This window comes from Podarcis tiliguerta (assembly GCF_965153285.1).
Source record: "Podarcis tiliguerta genome assembly, chromosome: 2".
Taxonomy (NCBI): Eukaryota; Metazoa; Chordata; class Lepidosauria; order Squamata; family Lacertidae; genus Podarcis; species Podarcis tiliguerta.
Window position 1 is genome coordinate 111,657,863 of NC_139535.1, and position 27,957 is coordinate 111,685,819.

At 46.7% G+C, this 27,957-nt stretch overlaps 1 protein-coding gene across 1 annotated transcript; it reads left to right on the forward strand.

Moving 5' to 3' along the window:
• Positions 1–137: 137 nt before the first annotated feature.
• On the forward strand, positions 138–27,879 carry SOAT2 (sterol O-acyltransferase 2). The gene is made up of 17 exons (XM_083427635.1): positions 138–256; positions 2,914–2,986; positions 5,629–5,824; positions 7,951–8,009; positions 9,708–9,835; positions 12,138–12,197; positions 13,459–13,566; positions 14,227–14,509; positions 16,168–16,243; positions 17,164–17,245; positions 17,882–17,927; positions 18,334–18,463; positions 20,162–20,259; positions 22,158–22,256; positions 24,311–24,446; positions 26,216–26,361; positions 27,508–27,879. Exons 3-17 carry the CDS (start codon positions 5,728–5,730, stop codon positions 27,556–27,558), a joined length of 1,599 nt encoding a protein of 532 aa, XP_083283761.1. The 5' UTR covers positions 138–256; positions 2,914–2,986; positions 5,629–5,727; the 3' UTR covers positions 27,559–27,879.
• Positions 27,880–27,957: the final 78 nt, after the last annotated feature.

Below are 27,957 nucleotides of genomic sequence, written 5' to 3' on the forward strand. Positions count from 1 at the left end.
TAAATAAAACTAAATAAATAAATCTGACGGCGGCACTGTCAACTTCTGGCACCTGAGGGCAGCAACCGAGCTTAGGCTGCGTGTTCCCGCCCTGCAAGCTCTGTCTACTCATTGTCCCTCAGCATCTACCGCCTGAGGCAGTTGCCTCACCTTGCCACATGGCAGAGCCAGCCCTGGCAGGTCTGTCACATGCTTCATCAATGTCCATTCAGTGATGTTATAATTAGGCCTCGTTCTCTCTGACACACTTTATAAGGTACATTTTCCCACCCAAAATTGTGGGAACTGCTGTTGGTTAACATGCTGGGAACTGTAGCTGTGTGAGGGGGGGAACGACAGCTCCCATGATTCTTTGGGGGGTGGGAATGTGCTTTATGAGGTAAAATTGATTAGGTACAAAGACAGATTTCAAGATGACATTGCTGGTTGGGGGATTACGACTATTCATCCCCACCACTATAAATGATCTTTGGCATCTTCTTTTTTTTTTTGAATAATATTTATTGAATATTTTATAATTATAAAAAGAAAGACAATAAAGAAAAACAATACATAGATTCAACAAACAATACATCAACAATAATACAATACAACAATACAACATAAAGAAAACAAAAACATTTAAATACACATCCAAATTTTATATCTATATCTTTCATTTCCTTATTTCCTCGACTTCCTCGCACCTTGCTTTTTTTGTATTCTAGTTCAAATTAGTTGGTTCAACAAATCCTTTCCCTCTTCTTCAATTTTTGATCTTTGGCATCTTCTCTTATTTAAATTCTGAAACAATGGTTTGAGCTCCTCAATGACATTTGAATCACCACCAACTTTTGGGAAAGTATCAATTGAAGGGAAATATATCTAGAATATACATGATCTTAATGGGAATTAAGGCAAAAAGAGATGGATAACTTTTCTCAGTGAGAGAAGAAATGAAGTGTTAAATTAGATGATAAGTGTTAGAATTTTGTTTTGAGAGAATGGCTGCTGTTTTCAACTTGAGACACATGTTTTAAGCTAATTGCCAGATGGAGAACTGCCCCTTGGCAACAGAAAAGAATTACTCATCAAGGCTAAGGCTCCCAGTGGGGGAAATGTCGTTTTAAAAGTACGTATTTACACTTCAATTTTATCTGATTTGTGTGCTGTGTGTTTTTTAATTACGCCGCTTAACAGAATTAAAAACAGTTAAAAGTTAAAAGAGAAGTAAAAATCATCATAAAAAAAAAGAACAGTTCAAGTCAGTAGCAGCTTGAAATCAAATTGGAACCAACAAATTTAAAAGCCAGGAACAATAAGTGAGAAAAACTCAAGAGCCAAAAGTTTGCTGAAGCAAGATGTCTTTTTAATGAATGTCAAAACACTTAAATGGATGTTAAAAATTCTCAGTGGCAAGATGAGGGGATTCCACAGTCTTGGTGCCACCACTGAAAAGGCCTCAGCATTTGATCCTGCCCATCTGATATCCTGTAAGGGCAGGAACACCTCAGTTGTTGATCTTAACTACTGGCATGCTTATATGGGAGTAGACATAAGGTTGGATTACCCTAAACTTTCATTTTTCTGGCATGATATATTAAATGTAATTACTACACAACTACTTACATATTACATTTGAAGAAGAGGGTGATAGCCAGTGCCACTTAAAGTAGATCTACTGTACTGAAATAAATGGATTTAAGTCCATGGATTTCAATGAATCTACTCTATAAGTTAATGATATACTACCCAGAGGCTATTCTGAGTGGGACTATAAGAAAATCACTATAAATTACTACTGATGGCTCCTAGGACATTTACTGCATGGATACAGAAAGAATCAATAGTTCCCAGTGTTTCTGCAGTTGAAAAATATATGGGACCTAGAATTACAAGAACTGTTGACACAAGGAAATAAAGTGTAAAAATTCACCAGAGTAATAAACACTATTTTATTTTAGAATGGTCATCACTACACCATGTTTATTTTCTTTTGGAAAAATCATGAGTATGCATCAAAATATGAGTGCAGAAAACAAAAACATTTGATACAACACAATTTATGTCAGACTTTTCATTAGTTTTGTAATACCTTTGGAGTGACAATGCATAGTTGGTCAACTTTCCGAAACTATTATTTACAAAACCCTCTGATAAAATAAAATACTAGGGGGCAGTATTCGACTAAATACAGTGGTACCTTGGTTCTCAAACTTAATCCGTTCCGGAAGTCCATTCCAAAACCAAAGTGGTCCAAAACCACTTTCCCATAGAAAGTAATGCAAAATGGATTAATCCATTCCAGACTTTTAAAAACAACCCTAAAACAGCAATTTAACATGAATTTTACTATCTAATGAGACCATTGATCCATAAAAATGAAAACAATAAACATTGTACTGCAGTCACACAATCAATCAATCAGTAGCTGAACTGGGTTCCACACAGTCACAAAAACAAAACAAAAAGAGCCACAAAAATGCAAAATAAATAACAAAAACAGATAGACCTCAGCGTAACACTCAAAATGGAAGTGTGGCACTCAAATCAGTAGCGTAACACTCAAAACGGAGCATGTTCGGCTTCCGAAAAAAGTTCGCAAACCGGAACACTTACTTCCAGGTTTGCAGTGTTTGGGTTCCAAGTTGTTTGAGTACCAAGGTGGGTTGGAGAGGGGGGAAGTCTCATTGCACAAGTGGATGTTGATCCACTTGCACAAAGCTCTACTCTGCACTACACTGAATACAACCCAGAGTGACATGCATTGTTAATCATAAGCAGAGTAGACTTATTGAAATGAATGAACTTTTTAAAAGCAGGAACAAAGACAAAACCCCTCTTCCTCCAAGAGCACAGAGAATTCTACTTACGTACATGTATCAAAGACTGAATTTTGCATTATTGCTATTATTAATCCCACTTCTATCCTAGCATTCCTCCAAAGAACTCAAGATGGCCTACATGGTTCTCCATTCCCATTGCATGCGCACAACAACCCTGTGAGGTAGGTTAGGCAGAGAGAGAGAGAGAGAGACTGACCCCTGGTCAGCCAGTGAGCTTCATGGTTTAGTGGGGATTCAAATCTTAGTCTCCCCAGTCATACTGTACTCTGATAATTAATTTCCTCCCCCATTCGCAAGCAGTGCTGTTTATTATAAAACAATGTCTAAGCCTGAGGATTTTTTCAAAGTTATATTCAAAGAATGACACACACACATCCACCGAAGACAGGAAAATGTTTGACTGAAAACATGACATAACATTATATATTTGGATACCAACGCAAACTGCACTATTATAGATATGAGCTAGCTTTTAACACAGAAGAATCCACAGACTTCCGTAAACAAAGAACCAGGAAATAGCAGCAAAAGACACAGAGGAATAGGCACAACTTCACTCTGTGGACTTAAGAGACCTGTGGGGAGAGTCATGCGCTTTCAATGTGCTTTAGATCTATGGTGTGAATGCAGCTTAGGTGTGATGGCAAACAGCCATGGGGTAGTTTTAAAAAGTCCTACCATTACGCAGCAAGTGTCAGGATGCTGTTCTGGGGTTGTCATGAAAGGGTAGCAAATTCTTATCTATTTAATTGATCATCAACCATTGCCTGTATAAAAACAGCTAACATCAATAAAGGTGAAGGGACCCCTGACCATTAGGTCCAGTCATGACCGACTCTGGGGTTGCGGCGCTCATCTCGCTCTATTGGCTATACAGCTTTCGGGTCATGTGGCCAGCATGACTAAGCCGCTTCTGGCGAACCAGAGCAGCGCACGGAAATGCCGTTTACCTTCCCGCCAGAGCGGTACCTATTTATCTACTTGCACTTTGACGTGCTTTCGAACTGCTAGGCTGGCAGGAGCAAGGACCGAGCAACGGGAGCTCACCCCGTCGCGGGGATTCAAACCGCCGACCTTCTGATGAGCAAGTCCTAGGCTCTGTGGTTTAACCCACAGCGCCACCCACGCCCCCAACATCTATAATGGGAGTGCTTTGATTAAGATAGCAGGGGCAGAATGCGGAAGACGGGATGGCGGAAAGAGAGAAAACGGTCTTCGCTGTCAGCATGTGCAACCAGCAAGAAACCTCTGCTCCTCCAGATGTAGTAGGACTCCAACTCCCATCAGCCCCCAGCCAACATGCCAATGGTCAATAGCCCAACAAATCTGGAGGGGACACAGACTCCCCATCCCTGTTGTCATACATCCCTTAAGATAACTGCATAAACCAGTTGTTGTCTATCCACAGTGAAATACATTTAAACATAACTGAACAGCTAAAAGTATGGGCTGGCTTTCTGGAGCCCAAGCTCTGGACTGTGGCAACACATTCTCCTCTGTAGATTGGTACAGAAAACATGAGCTCCTCTGCTGCAGTCAGTCACCCCTTATCACCAGTATTTCAGTAGTGAGTTGAGACTCACAAGCCAAACACTTACATACGTATTTGTACCTCACTCTTCATAAAGAAAAAAACAAACTTTTCCAGTTGAACTAAGCTTATGCAGCTCTGTGCAACCCTCAGTTCATATGAATCCGTGTCCCAAAGTATAAAAGGTACCTTTCTATATAGAAATCCTTGATCCACAAAAGAAATAATATTTTGACTATATTGTGGTTTTATTGCCACCTAGTGGTCAAAAGCTCAGAAGGCAGCTTGATTTTGCTAGGCTGGTTGTGAACTCGGAACAAATCAAAACCTTCCTGCTTTGCCTTTTAGCTTCATAATTGTACAGTGGTACCTCGGGTTAAGTACTTAATTCGTTTCGGAGGTCCGTTCTTAACCTGAAACTGTTCTTAACCTGAAGCACCACTTTAGCTAATGGGGCCTCCCGCTGCCGGCACGCCGCCGGAGCACGATTTCTGTTCTCATCCTGAAGCAAAGTTCTTAACCTGAGGTACTATTTCTGGGTTAGCGGAGGGTATAACCTGAAGCGTATGTAACCTGAAGCGTATGTAACCCGAGGTACCACTGTATAGCTTCTCCCATACGCTGAGGATGCTTCTAACTGATTTTAATATTGCATTTCTACTTTGCTGTAATTTGCAGAAGGACTTTATGGTAAAGACTGCTCTTTAGCAAGGGCAAAATGGCCAGAACCGCCCCTGACACATCAGCTGTAACTTTAAGAATTTCTGCTTGTGCTTGCTTTTCCCTCCTCCCTCCCCATTCCTTTTTCCTCATGTGCCATGTCTTTTTAGATCGTGAACTCGAGGATAGTGATTGTCGTAGAACTCAATTTTGTATGCTGCTCTGAGAGCCCTTTAAGCTAAAGAGGGGGTGGGGTGGTATAATTAATGCTGTAAATGAACAATACACATACTTGTACATTCTAAAATTTCCCCCAGCTCCAAAGAATAAGGGCAGCAGATCAACATGCTTTAAATGTGTGTCGACTGTGCGTTTAATTTATGGTGTGAACCTGACCTAAATGTACCTCTTAATTTAATTTTAAAAATCTTTAGTTTAATTTGGGGTGCGTGGGTGAAAGAGCACCTTCGATATCAGAAGCCACGGAAACATGTCTCTCTTAAGAACCCACCAACTCTCAGTCTGAGTGCAGAGGTCTAGCTGTGTGATACCAAGTGCTTCAAGCCTGATAAGGCTTTATCTTATCACTGCACTAATGATTTGCAATTTCAGATGAGGACTTTACTCCCCTCCCGCCAGTGAGTCATCTGACCGGCTGGCCGGACTGCGGAATTGAAATCGAACCATTGGGGCTCAAAATTCAGTCCTAACATGGAGCCTAGGGAGTTGGGCACCGAAAACCTGAGGCGAAGGAGATCCCAGGAGAAGGCCCAAAAGGAAGAAGAAGCCCCACAACAAGTACCAAATGGTGAGGAGCAGGGCTTTTGTTTTCCCCAGGGGGAACTCACAATAACCTCTCAAGTGGGCACCATTGCCATTCTAAGATAAAGAGGGAGGTGTTCTTGTGGGTTCCAGCACCTCTTTTTCTAGAAAAATAGTGTTTCAGGGAAAGTCCTGGGGCATGATGCTGCAAAGGAATGCTAAGAAAGCTTTGCTGAAAATGACTGGGATTGCATGGGGACCCATAGGAAAAGCTAAGGGCTGGGCTTTTGAGCAGATGGCTTTTGTTGCAGCCGCTGACTCAAAGCAACCTCCCTTACTTTACATGTGCCCCCTTTTTTTAAACTCAGAAACTGTGGTGGAAGGAAGGCAGAGCATCCCATAAGAGTGGTAGTGCTGAGAGGTCCGCTCAGGCCTGGAGAGTGACATGGGTTGGTTAGCAAGGATAGTCTGCTGTCACCTGCTGTTCATTAAGGAAGTGGTGGCATTGGGAGGAAGGCATAGAGAGTTCAGCAGTGGCAGGCTGGCTGAGCTATGGAAATGGGTGAACAGTTTGCTAGGTATTGTCCAGAAACAGGGGGTGCTTCCAGTCAGTTACCATTTTGGGGTGGGAGACGCAAATTTTGGTTCTGCAATAACCGTTGATTTGGCACGCTTGAACAACAGACCTGATCTTCCCCAAGCCACCCCCCAAATTCGACTTTTTACAATAAGGAAAGTGACATGAAAATGCTTGGTGTAAGATCGTCTAACCCCCCCCCCCCCTTAAAAAAAAAAAGTTTTGTGAATTTCCCACTAGGAACACAACTATTAATATTACACTGAACTTCAAAGTTGTCTTCCTTCCATAACCATGTCAATAAATATTACGTTCCCATCATTGGTAGTGTTACTAAAAGTTTCATATTAACATATAGTTTCTTGCCTTTTTCTTACATCGGCTACAACTTGATATATTTGACTATATTTGGTCCAATTTTACTAGACCAATTTTAATTGTTAACAGGTTAAAGGCACATCTTTGACTATTCCAACTTTTCATACTTTCAACACTGAATTTTAGTCGTGTAATAAAATGAGATGATGTATTTAATGAATGCAGCCTAGCTCTTCCTTTTTGGTGGTCTTTTGAGACAAGCACATTTTCCTTGCTGGTTTTATACGCTGAATCGTGGCATTTGTTAGAGGTGTTAACCAAAGCAAGCTGCCCTCTTCCATTATCTGAAAATGGGGGAAATGTCAAGAAGATAACTGGGTATGTTAACACCCCACAAACAAGTACAGCTGCTTCTCTCAGTAAGTTAAACAAAAACAAATTATGTTGCAGTTCTATGCACACTTACCTAGAAGTAAGTTCCATTGCACTCAGTGGGGCTACTTCTGCATAGACATTCATAGGACCCTGCTGTTAGCCATTAATCCTTTCACAGCTCTGAAAAGAAATTGGAATTGCCAGCTATTAGAAATAGTCTGATTCTCACCACCCCACAACTTTACCACCTGTGTTATCAAGCATTCCTTGGCTCTATTGCTGAATTCTACTACAGTAACCAATCTAACTTTGGCCACATGCAAACCCTGCAGTGGGAGGGAGGTACCTGACAAACTGGAACGTGTCCAGAGGAGGGCAACCAAAATGGTCAAAGGCCTGGAAACGATGCCTTATGAGGAACGGCTAAGGGAGCTGGGCATGTTTAGCCTGGAGAAGAGGAGGTTAAGGGGTGATATGATAGCCATGTTCAAATATATAAAAGGATGTCACATAGATAGAGGAGGGAGAAAGGTTGTTTTCTGCTGCTCCAGAGAAGCGGACACGGAGCAATGGATCCAAACTACAAGAAAGAAGATTCCACCTAAACATTAGGAAGAACTTCCTGACAGTAAGAGCTGTTTGACAGTGGAATTTGCTGCCAAGGAGTGTGGTGGAGTCTCCTTCTTTGGAGGTCTTTAAGCAGAGGCTTGACAACCATATGTCAGGAGTGCTCTGATGGTGTTTCCTGCTTGGCAGGGGGTTGGACTCGATGGCCCTTGTGGTCTTTTCCAACTCTATGATTCTATGATTCTACCTGACTATGATTCCAGCAGTGAGCTATCAAGTGTCCATCGGACCACAACCATCCTGAGCATCTTCTCTTGCCGTCTCTAATTATCTAGGGGACACCAAACACCTGGACATCATCACTGCTCATATCCAGTGGAAGAGACACATGGAGGTAACAACAGTTGCTTTCAGAAGCATTGCCTGGGGTGGAAAGGGCCCTGGGTGAGGCAGATAATCTTCTAGCCCTTTTGCATGGGGAGGAGAGCAGTCAGTCAGGTAAGGCCAGGGACGGGGAAACTGTGGCTCTCCAGTAGACTGTAATCTCAAACTTCCCTTACCTGTTGACCATGCCGGCTGATGCTGATGGGAACTGAAGCACAGTAACATCTGGAGGGCCATAGGTTTCTCACCTCTGCTGTAAGGCCATGAACCAACCATTAGGATGTCGCTCAGAGCCAGAGTGTCATTCAGTAACTAACTTGCGGGAATTCAATGGTGGTCGGGCCCTCAAAGCTTTCCCAAGAGCTGGCGTTGTCGTTTACATCCATATCATAATATTGGTTTCATATTTTTTGACCTGGCAATATATTGCAATTAATGGGGTGTGTGGGTGTGGGTGTACTATGCAAAAATCACAATGTGGGGAATACTGTGAAGCCAGCCAATGCCTCTACATAGCTCCATTCTTATTTCAGACATCGTGATATATCGGTATATCATGATTTTTAGCTGGTGATATACAGTCGTACCTTGGAAGTCGAACAGAATCCATTCCGGACATCCGTTTGACTTCCAAAACGTTTGGAAACCAAGGCGCAGCTTCCGACTGGCTGCAGGAAGCTCCTGTAGCCAATTGGAAGCCGCGTTGGACGTTTGGGTTCCAAAGAACGTTCGTGAACTGGAACACTCACTTCCAGGTTTGCGGCGTTCAGGATCCAAAACATTCGAGTCACAAGGTGTTCATCAACCAAGGTACGACTGTATTGCAGTGTTGAAAACCAGGTATCACCCAGTCCTCCTCAACATAAGTCCATAATTTAAATTTAAATTAATTGCATTTAAAAGCAGTGAGCAAGAGTGCGAGCAGGTGACCTGCGTACTTGGTCATTCTGCTGTCTGGGTGATGCTAACTGTTAACAAGCAAATTCAGGAGCCTGCTCCTTGCTCTCCCTTCCTGCGGCCGTTTGGACAAGGTTTGGACAGGACTTCATACAGAGTACTTCTTCAAACAAAGGACCATCCTCTGTCAAGCAGGACTTATCACCACCTGAAAGAAGGCGAAAACTCCCAGAGGATAACAGAGAAGGGGATGAGGAAAAAGCCCTGGGGTTGTAGGGTGGGTCTTTCCTAGGTGGTAAAAAGGTAAAGGACCCCTGACAGTTAAGTCCAGTCACGGACGACTCTGGGGTTGCGGCGCTCATCTCGCTTTACAGGCCGAGGGAGCCAGCGTTTGTCTGCAGACAGTTTTTCCAGGTCATGTGGCCAGCATGACTGAGCCGCTTCTGGCGCAACGGAACACCGAAACCAGAGCAGCACATTTGCCTTCCTGCCGGAGCAGTACCTATTTATCTACTTGCACTTTTTGGCGTGCTTTCGAACTGCTAGGTTGGCAGGAGCTGGGACTGAGCAACGGGAACTCACCCCGTTGCGGGGATTCGAACCGCTGACCTTCCAATCGGCAAGTCCTAGACTCAGTGGTTTAGACCACAGGGCCACCTGCGTCCCTTTTCCTAGGTAGTAGGACCCCAATTAAGGGGAGAGTGGAGGGTGGCGTGAGAAGAACTTGTCTTTTACGTCTGTGCATTCTGGGAAGCTCCAGGGCGAGGGTGGGCAAAGGGAGATGGCTAATCTCCTGGTGTTTTCTTGGCAGGCGATGAAGTCAGAGCTCCTGGAACAGGTCCACACTCAGCTCAGCAAGCTGCTGGACAAAGCATTGGAAGAAGCAGCATACTCCTTTCCCCCTCGTTTGAGGAAAGGCTTAGCAAAGCAAGCAAACAGGTAACCAGGCTTTTTAACAGCCAGCTCCACTTCGACCTCTGCTTTCCCAACAACAAGCAAATACAGGTGCAAAGTCTAAGCAAACCAGGGGCGCTTTCAGACTTCCGCTATTTTCAGGCGAGATTCAAACACGTATTTGGCAAATTCAGGTTCTGCACTCACAGTTGATTGGGAGGTATCATTTAATAAACCCGCTTCCATGAAAAGATCAGACTTTTTTTAGCGATAATGGGGAAATGCACTGGTTAACAATATCATCTAATCTCCCTTAAAACAAATCAGCGTTGAATGCTCACCCAGCAAGTCCTCTGGAAACACTCAGCAGCTGAAACCCACAATAACGTCAGGGGAAAACAAAGCGGCTACAAACAATTCAACCTTCATTCAAATGAGTAGCTAAAACAAAACAAAAAAGGTCATATGCCACTCCTTGAAAGGTGACAAAGTGGAAGGTGCCTGAACACCAAGTTGTTGTGAAGGTGAATGAGATAATGAAATGCTATTATCTAATCTCAGGAACTGGTAAACTGCAAACTAAATGGATGGAAAGATAGCCCCAGGATTTCAAGTTGCTCCTAAGAGATATAATAATAATAATAATAATAATAATAATAATAATAATAATAATAATAATATATTTATATCCCGCCCATCTGGCGGCTTCCAACACAACATTAAAATACAGTAATGCACCAAACATTAAAAGCTTCCCTAAACATTTTAAAGCACTGAAAATGTGTACTGAGTGTTTTAAAACAGCATCGTGATGTTCCTGACATCAGGCATATAATATGTAAGGCACAACATAAAAGGAAAAGGGGATGGGGAAGAAAGAAGAAAACTAGCAAATTCCAGCAACAAATTCTTAAAGTTACACAGCTACTCTAATAAAGATCAGTTTGAAAAGGAGAGGAAGGGCCAAATGGCAACTAGAGTAGGCCCACCTGCCCAGCTTATTTGACTGTGTAGAATACTCTCCCATATGCACTCCCACTGCTGGTTTGGGATACTGTGTACATATATGACATTAGCCACGACCTCTGTCTGTCATGCCATTTCTTATGAAACACTGCATTTTTGATGTGTTCTCCCTCAAACCACTTTCGATCCGAATTGAGAACATGAACAACCTGGCTGCTTTTTGAGCCAGCAATGTGTACGCAGCCTTTGTCTATGGCAGGCAAGTTGGATGGTTGTGTTATATGAATTCTAAGGTCTCAAATACAGAATAAATATTCATAAACGCACACATATGTGCGGGAGAGCAATCCTGAAGCTAGTTTAACTCCCCCAATGACCTCAAATATTCCTCTGCAGTAAGGGAGGCAAATGGGAAAAGCCTTCCCATTGTCTTTTCGCTTACAAATCCTGTCTTAAGGGCGTACTTGTGTATGAATAGGGTGAGCCTGTGACCTGGATTCAGGAACTAAAGTACATTACAAAATAATGGCCAGGCTGCCCAGGTAACACAATCAGCAGACATTATCAGGTATCCTGGCAGACAGGATTTCTGCTGTAGACTGCCTCCTATGATGTATGTATGATGATTGCGGGTGGTGGTCTTTGGCTAAGGGGGTTTGGCAATGTCAAAAGTCTTTAAAGGTTGCTGCACACTTTTGTTCAGGGTCTTTCCTTCCTTGGAAGGAGGGGAGGAACTCTGCAGCAACAGCAATATAAATATCTGTCTTGTTTTCCACTGGATCCTTCCTCCATCCATTCTTCTCTGACCGATCAGGGACTTAGGGGACTCAGAATCCCAAGGGAGCTGGGCAGCAAAAGCCAAACCCCAATTTTAACATCAGTTGCTAATGCATATAAGATGAGGGAGAGAGGTGGGGGGGTGGTAAAGGTAAAGAGACGCCTGGCCATTAGGTCCAGTCGTGGCTGACTCTGAGGTTGCGGCGCTCATCTCGCTTTATTGGCCGAGGGAGCTGGCGTGCAGCTTCTGGGTCATGTGGCCAGCATGACTAAGCCGCTTCTGGTGAACCAGAGCAGCGCACGGAAACGCCGTTTACCTTCCCGCCAGAGCGGTACCTATTTATCTACTTGCACTTCGACGTTGGCAGGAGCAGGGACTGAGCAACGGGAGCTCACCCCATCATGGGAATTCGAACCGCCGACCTTCTGATCGGCAAGTCCTAGGCTCTGTGGTTTAACCCACAGCACCACCTGCATCCCGCCACAGCGCCACCCCCTGCAGCAATTAAGTAATGTTCTTTTTCTGCTGCTCCCAATTCCTTGCCCAGAAACAAGTGAGGTCTAAGAGATCATGCTAACCATTGCCTGCCTTGGAACCTTACAGGGAGAAAAGCTCACAGCAGGAGAAGCAGAAAGTGTTTGTTGAACGGCAGTCGTTGCTTGAGTAAGTATGTCCTGCTTTCTTGCTTGCTCTTGAAATAAAAAGAGGACTACTAAGAGGGAGGCCCTCTTCTGCCATATATGTAACTTCCCAGTAAGTCCTTGGATGAGCTATTGGTGACTCAATAATATGAGGCAAAGCAGGCATGGCAAATGTGTGGCCTTCTAGATGCTGATAGTCAAAGAGTGAACTGGCAGTAGATCACACCGTTCAAAGTTGGAGCGAAGTCTTAATTAGCAAAAAGCACAGTCTTCACAGACGCGCCTGAGTGTCAGGCCAAATGAGCACAGCAGCTCATCAAGTTGCCGAGACTGACAATCCCCGCCTCCCCACAGCTATCTAAGTCCCCTCCCTGCCAGGGCTTTCCCCAAGCAATCAGAGACTGTGCCTGTGTGCAATCTGCTGCTGCTCCACCCTCTTCAGCCCTCTTCTAGTTCTGGGAGTTGGAGAAGAGGGGAGCTTGTTGCAGCAGGAAGGGGTGACTCCCATGACTCTTCACCGGCCTGATTCACCTCTGCCTCACAGCCTCCCTCCTCCCACTCGCCGGCTTCGGCTTCCGATTCTGGATTTCTCTCCGCCACAGAGAGACTTAGCTCACCAAGTCCTGTTACCTCTTCAAATTCCGACACCAACTCTTCCCAGTCTTCTCCCTCTGACCACTCATCATTGTCCCTCCACAACTGCACAGCCTCTGAGCCCTTAGAATCATAGAACTGTAAAGTTGGAAAGGACCACAAGGGTCATCTAGTCCAACCCCCTGAAATGCAGGAATCTTTCTCCCAATGTGGGGCTCAAACCCATGACCCTGAGATTAAGAGTCTCTTGCTCTACTGACTGAGCTATCTCTTGAGGAGCTATCTCTTGAGGATCTCTTGAGCTATCTCTTGAGCCTTCTTCTTTTGGTGGGTCCCCACCTGGTGCCTGCCACACCGTTCCTCTGTGTCCAACCAGTCCATGACACTGATGAACTGCAACTCCCATCACTCCTGACTATTGGCCATCATGGCTGGGGCTGATGGGAGCAACATCTGGAGAGCTATGGGTTCTCCACATTGAATGCAGAACACTACATGCCCAGGTCATGTTAGATACCTCTGGGGCAAAGTCCTTTTTCTGAAAACAAGAGGCACCTGCTAGGAAAGAAGTAGGATCCCTATCATACTACTTCAGCCCCTGGCTGCATATGCATGCATTCCATTAACCCACCACCACCACTGCTTTAGAGCTCATGCTTTGGCAAACCGGTTCCCCTTTTCTTTTGCAGTGAGCTGCTGGATGTAGAGCACTTCCGCACCATCTACCACATGTTCGTGGCCATGCTCTGCGTCTTCGCTGTCAGCACCGTTGTTGTGGATTTCATTGATGAAGGACGGTATGGTTCAGCAATGGGGCTGGGGACAGGCGGGGCAACATAGGGAGACTTGCATGGTAGAACAGTGGAGGGCAGGGAGGAGGACTTCCAGCAAAATGCAACCCTCCCGGTCTCTGTATCAGGTCCATGGAGCTCTTCCCACACTTTCTGAGCCGTGCCCTGCTTTTTGCCCTCGCTGGGTGTTTCTGCCTGGCTGGAATTTGTCCTTGAACTGTGACAATGCCTCTTGCACACTGGGAATAACCAAGGGTCATCCAACCCCCTGCAATGCAGCCATCTCAGCTAAACCATCCACGAAAGATGGCCATCCATCCATCTGGAGGGAGGACAGAGACGGGTGTGTGCATGTGTGTGCAAAAACTATCCCACTGAACAGAGGTAAACATCTGGGCTTGCTGCTCTGCTCACTTTTGACTCGCCTGCTACTGGCAGGTGGCCCCTGAAAAGTTGCCCAAAAGGGAAAGGCGGCCCTCAGGCTGGAAAACGTTCCCCACCCCTGTCCAATGGAAAGGTTTGTGTGCTGTGATTTCCAATGCCCCTGGCTTGAGACCCAACTCACAGTCCCCCCTCTTTAATTGGAACCTGTTGTCGCTTACCCGCTTGAATGACTCCCAATGTTGGTTGCTGTGTCCTCAGTGGCTGCCTTTCCATCTTTCACAGCCTTGTCCTGGACTTCAAGCTCTTCATCTTTGCTTTCGGAAAGCTGCACGTGGCACTCTTTGCCTGGCTCTGCATGTTCCTCTACACCCTAGTGGTCCCCTACAAGGCCCTGCAGATCTGGACTAGCTGCTTAAGGACTGTCCGGTTCCCCAAACTCTTCACGGCGGCTGTGGTTGTGGCACTGCTGCTCTGCCATGCTGTTGCCCTGGGCTTCTATCCCATCCACACTGTAGTCAGCTACAACCTGGGGCCTGCCTCTCGTTTCATTGTCATCCTGGAGCAGGTGCAGTACTGTGACATCGTCCTCACCAAGGGACATAAACTCCCAAGCATTCTGGTGGGTGGAGCGGGTGGCGCATCAGGCTAATTCAAAGGAGAGAGGGGTGTATTGTAGGGGGGAGGTTAAGGGTGGTGGTGGCTTTTTCCCCATTGGTACTGGTAGGTCTGAAGGCAAGGAGACCAACAGTAACTGGAGCCTGAGAGCCAATGACAAACAGAGCCCAGTAAAGCTAGTTTTGATCCCCATTATCTTCCCGGCTGGATTCTCCAAGCGCAGTGAGGTTTAGGAGCAGAAAGTTGCCACTGGCTGTGCCGCCTCCTGGACTGGTTGCAAGTAATAATAATAATAACAAATAATTTATTATTTGTACCCCACCCATCTGGCTGGGTTTCCCCAGCCACTCTGGGCGGCTTCCACAAAGACCAAAAATACACTAATATGTCATACATTAAAAACTTCCCTGAACAGGGCTGCCTTCAGATGTCTTCTGAATGTCAGGTAGTTATTTTTCTCTTTGACATCTGATGGGAGGGTGTTCCACAGGGCGGGTGCCACTACCGAGAAGGCCCTCTGCCTGGTTCCCTGTAGCTTTGCTTCTTGCAATGAGGGAACCACCAGAAGGCCCTCGGTGCTGGACCTCAGGGTCCGGGCAGAACAATGGGGGTGGAGATTAAGAAGGGAGGCAGATGGAGGCAGGCTAAAGGTGGACTGAAGTTGGCAGGACACTGCCCCATTCACCTTAGTATATCAGCCTCCATTGCTTAGGGAAAACCAAACAGTGTCATTGGGGTTGAAATGGTACACCCACATGCCCAAAGCAGAGGTTCCAGGCATGTGAACAGGCAGTGAAGAATATAAACACCTGCAGTGGTACAGATGTATATTTCTATATATGGGCTGGAGGTGTGCCACACATCTGACCTCTGGCCATGGAACAATCTCGCTCTTGGTTTAAAGGCATACGCATCTGCTGGGGCCGGCCCTCCTATTAGGCAGAGGTAATCGCCTCAGGCAGCTGATTTTGAGTGGCAGCAATTTCTTTTTTGCTGCTATCACCATTATCAGTAACACATAACCGCAGCGGCACATTTCTTATTTATTAAAAGCCTTTCTAAGCAACCTGATATTTTGCAGTTGGCCTCAAGTTCAATTCTGGGCGGGACCTCAGTCAGTGTGGACAGTTCTGAGAGCTAGATGGTCAAGCGGTCTGACTCTGCATAAGGGGCAGCTTCCTATGTTGTGGGAAGGCGGTGTGGTCAGCAGCCTGGAGGCAAGCAAAGCAGGCAATTGAGATGGAAAGTTAGCAAGTGGTCAAGATGATACCTAGCCAAGTGGTGACTGGGGGCCAGTCATCCAAGGGCAGCTCAGTCTGTGCCGGTCCAATAAGCTGCTCAGAATGAAGATCCAGGCCACGGCAAGGAGTTTTGTAGCATCAGCACAACTTTATTGGCCCTCTGGGTCAAGGGGCAGTAAGTTGGTAAGCTGTAGTGCCACGCTCTGGCTATCTTGGTGGTGGTTCCCTCCTCTGGCAAGCTACCGGGGCAGCAAGAGAAGGCTGCCATTCTGGGTCCTGCCACAGTCCCCCATTCAAGGCAGCCACACACCCAGCACCTACTCAATTGTTCCCCCTGTTTCAGTGCTTGCTTCCCCCACCTGCTTAGATCCGGCTCCTCATGAAGAGCCATGCGTTCCTGCGAGAATCTGTGCCTCCTATCCTCTGCGCTGTGTCCCAGGATGGTGAGTTTGATTGCGGGGTGGTGACATCTATGCCAGCCCTTCCATCAAGAGTGGTGGGACTTCAGGACCAGAAGAGTCAAATGCCAGAGGGTGTTACTACAAATACCTCGCTCTGCCTGCTACTGCAAAGCAAACGAAATCCCTGCTCAGTGCAAAGCTAAACAAGAGCTCTCTGTTTCCACCATTGAGTGCATAATCTCCCCTATCCACCCCCCCCCCCCGATCATTGCATAGGCTATCTTATTCAGCAATTTCTCTGAATAATTGGCATTGACCTCACACTTCAAAGCATATCTTTGTGATCATGAGAGCTAGAAACTTTGCTTTTTGCACTCAGTTCAAAGATTCTACAGTTACATCCTTCACAGTATACACAAAGCCCTGGGTAAGTAAAGGTAACGGGACCCCTGACCATTAGATCCAGTCATGACCGACTCTGGGGTTGCAGCGCTCATCTCGCTTTATTGGCCGAGGGAGCCGGTGTGCAGCTTCCGGGTCATGTGGCCAGCATGACTAAGCCGCTTCTGGCGAACCAGAGCAGCGCACGAAAATGCCGTTTACCTTCCTGCCAGAGCGGTACCTATTTATCTACTTGCACTTTGACGTGCTTTCGAACTGCTAGGTTGGCAGGAGCAGGGACCGAGCAACGGGAGCTCACCCCGTCACGGGGATTCGAACTGCCAATCTTCTGATCGGCAAGTCCTAGGCTCTGTGGTTTGACCCACAGCGCCACCTGCGTCCCTCAAAGCCCTGGGTATTTTATGCTAAAATGGCATTGCAGAAAATGGAAGGATCTGTGCTTAGTGTACCATGCCAGAGCAAGTTCTACTAAGTTATCCCTTTTCTCATTGTACAATACAACCCCACACCTCTTTGTTTCACAGTGCCCTCAGCTGCTCCTCTCTCTCTTTCCTTTCCAGGAAAAGGGCGCCCACCTGAATTCTCAACATACCTGTATTTCCTCTTCTGCCCCACTTTGATCTACAGAGAGAGCTACCCAAGGCGAGTCCTCTTCTCTCCATCCTCCTATTTCACTCTTTAAAGGCTTCCAGGGCCTCTAATTCCGGTACAAGGACACCCTGGGTCAGAAAGGGCGGAAAACTGGCAGAGCTTCAGAATCCATGATGCTTTTAAAGTATCCCAAAGTAAAGCAGAAGTGTGCTGTTGCTGGTTACAGTTTTCAAAGAATTCCTTCGTATCTTTTTCCTGTTCTTTCTGTTGTTAGCGAGTCCTTAAGAAGTGCTGAGTTGAAGCAGCAAATTGGGGCTTCGGGGTTATTAAAATGTAGTTGTTCCTTGGCTGTTACAGGGGTGTGATCTGATATCGCTGTAAGTCCAGTATCTGCTCTTGTTAGACTTCCCTTTAAAGTACAGAAATCCTAATGCAATCCATTCTAGTATAGGTTTTCTGGTGTGGTCTTTATTAGGGCTTTTAAAATTTAATTCCATCCGATCAGGAGGAGAGCTTCATGCTAGAAGGCTATGGTCGCTCAGTGATGACACCACTCCCCCCTCAGATTCCATGGTGCTTCCCACACCTGTCTTGGGGAGTAGTATATCCATCATTCTTCCCAAAGAGAGGGGACGGTACTCCTGTAAGGAGGAAACCTCCACACAGTGCCTTCTCTTTTCCTTGTAGGACACCTTATGTGCGCTGGAGGTACGTCATCAATAACTTTGCTAAGGTGAGAGACGCAAAACAATAATTTCATTGGCTGGTCATTACATCTGGCCTCTCTGTGGATGAAGAGGGTTCTTAGGGTCACGGGATAGCCCCATGAACCTAAGATGAATGGTTCCAAGTTTCAGGAATCCTGGGTAACAGGTCCCTTTCGTGGGTGGCCCCACATGGGCTTACCTAGCAGTGGTGGCACAGGCAGCAGCAACACTCCAAGCTGGATGGCTGAAGGCTGCCAATTTAATGTCCCACAATGCCTCAGGGCAGTGCTATGTTGGGAGCATTGTGGGAAATTAAAATGGCAAGGAGATCCAGCCACTTAGAGCAAGTCCTGAAGGAGATGTTGACACCAGCTCTGAGCCTAAGACACACCCACTGCAGTGGGACGGAACTTTCCCCTTTCTGTTCTGCAGGTTCTTGGGTGCTTGTTTTACGGGTACTTCATCCTGGAGCGCCTCTGCATCCCAGTCTTCAACAACATGAGCAAGCAGCCCTTTAGCACCAAAACCCTGGTGCTCTCCATCTTCAACGCAACGTTACCAGGTAGGTGAGCAGAGCAGCAGCTCTGGTTTGCATGGGGGATGGAGGTCCGCCAGAAAACAAAATGGTGGGAAGCAGTGAAGTCATCTTGAGTTGCTGTTGGGTGGGAAACCTGGTGACCTGTGGGATCGTGGGATCGTCTTCATTATCCCCCCCTCCCCCGCTGACGCCTCTTAATCCCTCTCATTAACCACCCACATTGCCTCAGCCTTCTCCCTTCTCCATTGTCACATTCCGAGAGTGACCAGTAATAATAATAAAAAATAATAATAATTTTTTATTTATATCCCGCCCTCCCCAGCCAAAGCTGGGCTCAGGGCGGCTAACAACAATCAAAATAATCCAACATTCATTATAAAATTAATTAAAATCTAATTGATGGCAACCATTAAGCAAAATTCTGTGCAGATTGCCAGAGGAGGGGGGTCAGGCTGCGCCCTGACCAAAGGCCTGGTGGAAAAGCTCTGTCTTGCAGGCCCTGCGGAAAGATGTCAGGTCCTGCAGGGCCCTAGTCTCTTGTGACAGAGCGTTCCACCAGATTGGAGTCGTGGCCGAGAAAGCCCTGGCTCTAGTTGAGGCCAGCCTAACCTCTCTGTGGCCTGGGATCTTCAGGATGTTTTTATTTGCAGACCGTAAATTTCTCTGTGGGGCATACCAGGAGAGGCGGTCCCGTAGGTACGAGGGTCCTAGGCTGTATAGGGCTTTAAAGGTTAAAACCAGCACCTTAAACCTGATCCTGTACTCCACCGGGAGCCAGTGCAGCTGGTATAGCACCGGATGAATGTGATCTTGCAGCGAGGACCCTGTAAGGAGTCTCGCCGCGGCATTCTGCACCCGCTGGAGTTTCTGGGTCAGTCTCAAGGGCAGCCCCACGTATAGCGAGTTACAATAATCCAGTCTGGAGGTGACCGTCGCGTGGATCACAGTGGCTAGGTCAGGGCGAGAGAGGTAAGGATCCAACTGCTTAGCTTGGCGAAGATGGAAAAATGTAATGCCCTTCTCCTGTTTGTTCCTAACTTCCAGTAGTCAGAGGTTTATGTGTGTCAGTAACATCAGCACGCCAGGGGGGCATGATGATGTCACACACACATGCCCTGCCCCGGTGAAGGCGCACAGCCCTGGCACCCACAGCCATGGGGGCAAGCCAGAACTGCTGGTCAAGAGAACCCCCAGAACTGCACACAGGGTGAAGATTGAATGGATTGTTCTAGCTTGCAAGCTGAAGTGCTTGTGCTGGTGGAACAATTGCCATGCTGAGTTCCTCTTCTCCTTCGCTGTATGGATTTATTATTTATTATTCATGCTTTTAGATTCCAAGGAGCTCAAAGTGGCCCATATGGTCCTCCCTCTTCTTATTTAATCCCCACAACAACCCTGTGAGGTAGGTTAGGCTGAGAAGCTATGGCCGGCCCAAGGTCACCCAGTGAGCTTCATGGCTTAGTGGGCATTTGAACCCTAGTTCATCACTATAACCGCTACACAACACTGTCTCTAATAATGGTAGGTCATGCCCCTACTGAAGAGGCAAAGATTAAAATTGCAAGTGCTTCATATACTCCGTTGTGGTCAAAACTGATCCAATGCAGCCTAAACATGTAGTGATTGTACTGCAATCTTACACATCCCTTGCATGATTCTTGTCCCCCCCCCCCCCCGCCCATCTGTACACTCATTTCCTCCTCCATATGTCTCTCCTCACAGGGACCTTTCTGCTGCTCTTGGCATTTTTTGCTTTCCTGCACTGCTGGCTGAATGCCTTTGCTGAGATGCTGCGCTTTGCTGACCGGATGTTCTACAAGGTGATTGGCAGGGGAAGGGCAGGAAGGAGGTTGGACTGCTTATATTCCATCCCATCAGACACACATGGTGGGTCATTTGGCTTCCTGGGAATGTCAGCTTTCAAATTTTGCCTTCATAGTTACAAGCAGTGCTGTTTTTCTAGAAAAAGAGGTGCCGGAACTCACCACGAACTCCTTCCTTGTTCCTTCCAGTGTGGTGTAGTGGTTAAGAGCGGTAGTCTCGTAATCTGGGGAACCGGGTTCGCGTCTCCGCTCCTCCACATGCAGCTGCTGGGTGACCTTGGGCCAGTCACACTTCTCTGAAGTCTCTCAGCCCCACTCACCTCACAGAGTGTTTGTTGTGGGGGAGGAAGGGAAAGGAGAATGTTAGCCGCTTTGAGACTCCTTAAAGGGAGTGAAAGGCGGGATATCAAATCCAAACTCTTTTTCTTCTTATAATGGCAATGGCATCCGCCTGAGACATACGGGAACTGAGTTCCGGCTAGGGAAAAAAGCCCTGGTTACAAGCAAACAAAAAGCCAAAGTAGCTACACATGCAATGGCAGAGACTGCCTAAGGCGTTGAAATTAAAGGCAAGGTAAAGGTAGAGCTACCCCTGACCATTAGGTCCAGTTGCGGACGACTCTGGGGTCGCGGCGCTCATCTCGCTTTACTGGCCGAGGGAGCCGGTGTTTGTCCGCAGACAGCTTCCAGGTCATGTGGCCAGCATGACTAAGCTGCTTCTGGTGAACCAGAGCAGCGCACGGCAAAGTCATGTGCTCAGTCACTAGTAGCGACATCACACTGAACAGGCTTGTTTAGCTTCTGAAAAATCGAGCTGCCAATTATACCTGAACTACTTATCAACTGACACAGCACAACTAGCATTCTGGCTGCAAAACAGTTTTGAATAATCCATTCCAAACAGCCGTTTTGTTGAGGGCAAAAGTTGGATTCTCACGGCATCAAAGACTGCCATCTGTGGCAGTGGTGCTAGCAGAGAAATGTGAGGAGAGGCAGTCTGGAGCAGAAATGCCAGGATATGGTTTTGCAAGAGGGCATCTGTACAGGGAGTTGCTGCTGAGGCACTGCAGCATAGAATGGGTAGGGGGACACAAAGAAGTGACCAGCAGCCACAGAAGCCCTTGTCTGTAGCCCCCCCAAAATGTGGAGACAGGCTGTGGTTGCTAGACGGTGGCAAACTGCATTCTGTGCAGCAGGCACAGGGATCTTTGTTCCTCTAGGTGTTGCTAAACGACAACTCCCATCAACCCTGGAGTCGAGAGTGGATTTCATGCTCTTTATTCAGCTCATTGTGGTGAGGAGGAATGAATGTTCCCCCAAAATATCTGCTTTGTATACATTATTTACACAATGGGCTGCACAGGATTGGCTAATTCTGGGATTCTCCTGTAGGCCAATCAGGTTGTGGATTCATTTCCACCTGGAGCTGGATTGGGTGGCTCCTGCGGACCAATCAGACTGCTGCATTGTTCTAGGACCAATCAGACTGCTGCATTCTGAATCCTATTGTTCTAGGACCAATCAGACTGCTGCATTTTGGATCCTATTTAACTCAGTACATAACACCTGGCAAGCATAGCCAACGGCGGGATTTCCTAGGCCTGCTGTACATGCTCAGGTGCACTCTTTTTTCTATTACTATTTCATGTACAGTCACATTCAGTGCCAGTATCCAACTTAGGTCTTATGGCTGACCGCGGCACAGAATCAACTCTGATAGAGCAGGCAAAGATAAGCATTTGTCAAAGGTACTGGGCACACTGGCCAGGGAGCACCTTCTGTCCTGCAGGCTGCCTGAACATGTGTGGCCCAAAATCTTTCGGTGGGCGATGATGCACAGTGTGGCACACATAGCTATCCAGATTCAAGACTGCACCTCCCTCTTTCTGTCCTAGGACTGGTGGAATTCCACATCATTCTCTACATATTACCGGACGTGGAATGTGGTTGTACATGACTGGCTCTACTACTACATTTATCAAGAACTTGTGTGGGTAGGTAAGGCTTTTGGGGCAGGAAACAAGTGTGTTGCACTGTTCGCTTCCTTTGGGCTTGGGAGCTCAATCCGCTGTTTCTTTGCCCCTCTTCCACCCCAGGGCTTTCTTTACTGCCCCAAACTATACAGGCTTCATTCTCCAGGATCTCCCTAAAGGACCCCTGTTATGTACTGAAGTTCTCACCCTGGGCCAGCAGGGGGATACTGTAGATAGTTTTCACTCAGGTCCGCATATGCAAATAAGGAATTGAAAGTGACGTTCAGGGATTGGATAGTTACAGAAAGTTGTTACTGTTGTTTTGTAGTTGAGCTCTATATGAGCAGGTTGGCTGAACCCTTCAGTTCAGTTCTGTTCTGGCCTGTGAATAAACAAGAGCTGTCTGAAGAATCGCTGTGTCGCCTGATATGTTCACCCACAACTTAACAACCCCTCTGCCAGGCTGCTCCCCCCCCCCCCCCGGCAACATGCCGTGGGTGCAGTAAGAGTGCATTAGTGGTGGATTTATAGTGGGCCATCCACACATCGGTTCACATTATTAGTTATTCTGTGATGCTTCCTCCATATTACTGCACAAGTGTCACCTGCAAGGTCACTCTCCGCTTAAAAAAAAAAAAAAAGGTTTGTTGGGGGGTGAATGTCTTCAACAGGTGCCCAATGAACCAGGGGGTGTTTTCAGGGTGTGAGACTGAGAGACTGAGGAAAGGGAAAACTTCCCAAGTGGGAGCTAGAAACACTCACTTATTTGAATGTGGATTGAAGATTAGGGTATAATTAGTGAAATACACTCGGAGTCGAGAGTGGATTTCATGCTCTTTATTCAGCTCATAGTAGTGAGGAGGAATGGAAGTTCCCCCGAAATGTCTGCTTTATATACATTGTTTACACAGTGGGCCCGACGTGATTGGCTAATTCCGGGATTCTCCTGTAGGCCAATCAGGTTGCGGATTCACTTCCACCTGGAGCTGGATTGGGTGGCTCCTGCGGACCAATCAGACTGCTGCATTCTGGATCCTATTGTTCTAGAACCAATCAGATTGCTGCAAATTGGATCCTATTCAACTCAGTACATAACAATTAGAATAATTTTTTCTTCCTTTGCCTTCCTCTCTTTTGTCCTTTCTTTCTTTCTTTCTGAATTCATTTGTTCTAGATATAATTTTATCGTATTGTGAAAACTTTAATAAAAAATTATGAAACAAGAAACAGGTGCCCAAAGGACAATAGGGAGGGTGTTTGCCTGATACGTCTTTTTTTACCGCACATGCCCAAGACCAGGATCTTTTGCATACAAAGAAAACTACAAAATGAAGGTTCCAGATGCACCTTTGTGGACGGGGGTTTTGCAAGTTAGTGGATGCTACTCCTTGCCCCCATAAAATAACTTCTGGGAGGGAACTACAGTATTTTTCGCTCTATAAGATGCACCAGACCACAAGATGCACCTAGTTTTTGGAGGAGGAAAACAAGTAAAAAAATATTCTGAATCTCAGAAGCCAGAACAGCAAGAGGGATCGCTGTGCAGTGAAAGCAGCAATCCCTCTTGCTGTTCTGGCTCCTGGGATAGCTGCGCAGCCTGCACTTGCTCCATAAGACGCACACACATTTCCCCTTACTTTTTAGGAAAGAAAAAGTGAGTCTTATAGAGCAAAAAATACGGTACTTCCAAAGTGTAAGTAAGGGTAAAGTACTTGCTGTAACTGCTCTGTGTCTTTCCTCACCTGGAGCAGTTTGCCAAAAGGGGCAGACGTGGCATGCTAGCTTCCCACCAGGTGTGTCTCCGTTGCTTACCAGGAGGGAGAAGTGGAGGGGCGAGGCGGTGCAAACGCCCATCTGCCATTCCTGCTGATGCATTTGCACCACAACAACTTCCCTGCTGCCTCACTCCTCTCCCAGTAAGCAACAACAGCACACCTGTCAGGAAGTTAAGTGTGGTGGCTCCACCCCACCTGGCAAGCTGTTTCCGTTCTTCATTTTTCACTAGAGAGTAAACACAACATGGGCTGTTTCATGTACAAAACCTGCAACTGACCTGTGCACTTTGCTCCTTCCAGCTCCTCGGAGGAAGGGCCCGGGTTGGGGCAATGCTGTTTGCCTTCATCGTCTCAGCAGTCGTCCACGAATACGTCTTCACGGTGTGCTTTGGCTTCTTCTACCCTGTCATGTTCACCCTCTTTGCCTTCTTTGGAGGTCAGTACTGCCTCAGAAATCCATCTGAGCAGAAACCACACCACCCCAGACTTGAGCACCGTCAAACTCTTGCAGTACGAAAGAGAAAAGACATTGTTTTCTTACGTTCTTAAACGGCCCCGTTTGGTGCAAGGGAGCTTTTTAACCTCATGCACACATTACATGCACCAGTCTTCCCCTCCAGGATTCATCCCATAGGCTGTTATTTCGCCCTCCCACCCCCTGCTCACACTCCAGGTCCCTCTCCAGGCAGTTTCAGATGGTTAAAAAACATTGCTTTTCATTTTCACTTACTCATTGGACCTCCAGTGTACAGTGGTACCTCGGGTTAAGTACTTAATTTGTTCCGGAGGTCCATACTTAACCTGAAACTGTTCTTAACCTGAAGCACCACTTTAGCTAATGGGGCCTCCTGCTGCTGCCGCGCATGATTTCTGTTCCCATCCTGAAGCAAAGTTCTTAACCTGAAGCACTATTTCTGGGTTAAGGTAAAGGGACCCCTGACCATTAGGTCCAGTCATGACTGACTCTGGGGTTGCGGCGCTCATCTCGCTTTATTGGCCGAGGGAGCCGGCGTACAGCTTCCGGGTCATGTGGCCAGCATGACTAAGCCACTTCTGGCGAACCAGAGCAGCGCACGGAAACGCCGTTTACCTTCCCGCTAGAGGGGTACCTATTTATCTGCTTGCACTCTGATGTGCTTTTGAACTGCTAGGTTGGCAGGAGCAGGGACCGAGCAACGGGAGCTCACCCCGTCGCGGGGATTTGAACCGCCGACCTTCTGATCGGCAAGTCCTAGGCTCTGTGGTTTAACCCACAGCGCCACCTGCGTCCCATATTTCTGGGTTAGTGGAGTCTGTAACCTGAAGCGTATGTAACCTGAAGCGTATATAACCCGAGGTACCACTGTATGCAGAAGTTTGTATTTCGAAACCATGGCCATACATTTTGGGTGGCCCCGTTTCACTTCCAAATGTGACAATGCGCTCAAGCATTCAAGTTCACTATTGAACTAAGGATAGTGCAACCTGGAGTGCTCCTGTTCAGAGTTGCAGTCAGTGATGCCATGCACTTTTTCCAGGACACTCCATTCCATTCCCCTTCCTTCCCAGGTTTTTCACATCCACCTACAAGACACACAATGTTTGCAGCCACTGAGCATGCTCAGTGCTGTCCTCATTGGGCTGGTGTTTAGCAGGGGGAGATAACCCCAAAGCTTCCCCCCAAAAAAATATTTTTTCCTGCTTCTTCAAACTTTGGTCTTCCCCTGAGCCTGCTGATACCTCCCTCGTGCTTCTCAGGAGCCGTTTGGGTTGCAAAGCTGCCATAACTCAACATCAGAGCTTGTTATTTATATATGATGACACATCTGAATGCCTGCAAGCTAGAATAATATGCTCTGTTCCCAAATTAGTTTCAATTCTGAATGAAGTGGGAACTGATATTCCTCCAAGTTCTAGGAATGAAGGGTGGGATAAAGGCCATAGTTCAGTGGTTTGGAGCATCTGCTATGCCTGCAAAAAGTCCCAGCTTCAGTTCCCAGCATCTCCAGGGAATGCCCCATCTGAAACCCTGGAGAGCTGCTGCCAATCAGTGTTGGTAGTATGGAGCTAAATGGACCAATAATCTGCTTCACATTCCTATGTCACTATGGACCAGGGCGCTGCTCTGTCGCAGAGGTTCCCAGAAACTGGCAGGTGAGAAATACCTTTGGTCCAGTGTGGTCTGGACTGTGCCCAACTAACCTTTTCTCCTGGTCTTCTTCGCAGTGATCTTTAACTTCATCCTCAATGATAAGAGAACAAGCCCCGTTTGGAACGTCATCATGTGGACATTCCTGTATGTGGGCCAAGGAATCCAGGTCTGCCTGTACTGCCAAGAGTGGTATGCTCAAATCCACTGCCCACTCAAAGAGGTGAGCATGCAGACTGGCTTGTGGGTGTAGAACAAGCCCTCAGTTCCTCCCATGTGCCAACTTGCAGAAGGCACAGCCAAAGGCATTTTGCTGCCTGAAGAACTCCCAGTTCTGTCCACTTCCTGTACCTCCCCATCTGCTGCCTGAGGCAGCTGCCTCACAGCAGGGCCAGCCCTGCTATCAGGGATCAAAAGTCCCCGAGCCTGATTAGCACACATAAAGGCTCCACAATCCTGTGCAGTTCTGCCATATTATCAATAACATGGTTTCCAAGCACATCAGTAAATGGCAAAATCCACATACAATCTTGTAGCATCTTGAATAATAAGTGTGCTTGCAGGCAGGTGTTTCTTGTGGGATTGGTGCTCCTCCTGCATCTTTTTTTGCGGTGTCCACACACTGTTGTTGCCATAAAAATGCTGGCCTCCATTCACACCCAGTCAATTTGGATTTACAGTGGTACCTTGGGTTAAGTACTTAATTCGTTCCGGAGGTCCGTTCTTAACCTGAAACTGTTCTTAACCTGAAGCACCACTTTAGCTAATGGGGCCTCCCACTGCCACTGTGCTGCCGGAGCACGATTTCTGTTCTCATCCTGAAGCAACGTTCTTAACCCGAGGTACTATTTCTGGGTTAGCGGAGTCTGTAACCTGAACCGTATGTAACCTGAAGCGTCTGTAACCCGAGGTACCACTGCACTCTTCCCAGGAGAAATACTGTAACTCTCCCCCCCCCCCCCCGTTCTGTTCCAATTAAACCTTCTCTACCCGAGCCCCTGGGGAAACCCTTTGAGTCAAAGTAAACAATATAGGCTATTTCACATGTGGTCAAACCTTGAGATAGCTCAATGACCTGCTTTCAGTACTAAAACCCTGCCTGGAAACTCCCTTCCAAATTTATTACGATGTACGTAAGTGTTCCTGGGCTAGAGCCCATTTCATTATATTATGCCATAATGCTCATAATAGAATGAAATGGGCTTTTAAAGTGTGACTCCGTGCACTAGCTTAAATTGCCACCATATTGCCCTAGATCTAACCACCAGTGAAAGGAATGCCTTCGTGTATACCTTTTTGTCTTGTCGAAGTCCTTTCCTTTTCTGATTCTGGCCCTTACTGATGTTTGTTGTTGTTTTCTGCCTTTCAGAGGACCTTCTGGGGGATAGTGACTCCACGTTCTTGGTCCTGCCGCTCCTAGGTCAATGCCAACTACCTTTGAGAACCCACCTTCCCCATCCCTTTGCTCCAAACAGATCTTCCTGGACTCACACTCTGACCATTAGAGGAGTCGAAGCCCAACATCTTCAGAGGAGGGTTAGGTTGTCCATACTTGCTGCTGACTCATTCAAGTTCCCTGCATTGACTGACTAATCCTTTCCACAGCATAGCAAGAAGGTGATTTACCTGTCCACTGCTGTTGCTTGATTCCAGCATCTACGTAATACTTCAAAGTTTGCCTACTCAGTTTATTCATGGCTGTTTTCTACTTTAAAAAATAAAATTCTGTGCACACAAGTAATTTGGATTCTGCTCTCAGAAATGTGGAGTTCTGCATCATTCATATATTATGTGAATTGCTACCTTTTGTTTCGGTTAT

Excerpts from the sequence above, each read along its gene's own strand:
- SOAT2 (XM_083427635.1), top strand. The coding sequence starts at position 5,728 with ATGGAGCCTAGGGAGTTGGGCACCGAAAACCTGAGGCGAAGGAGATCC. Across the intron at positions 20,260-22,157 it reads CTGACCGGATGTTCTACAAG|GACTGGTGGAATTCCACATC; the intron begins GTGATTGGCAGG and ends TTTCTGTCCTAG. Across the intron at positions 24,447-26,215 it reads CCTCTTTGCCTTCTTTGGAG|TGATCTTTAACTTCATCCTC; the intron begins GTCAGTACTGCC and ends TCTTCTTCGCAG.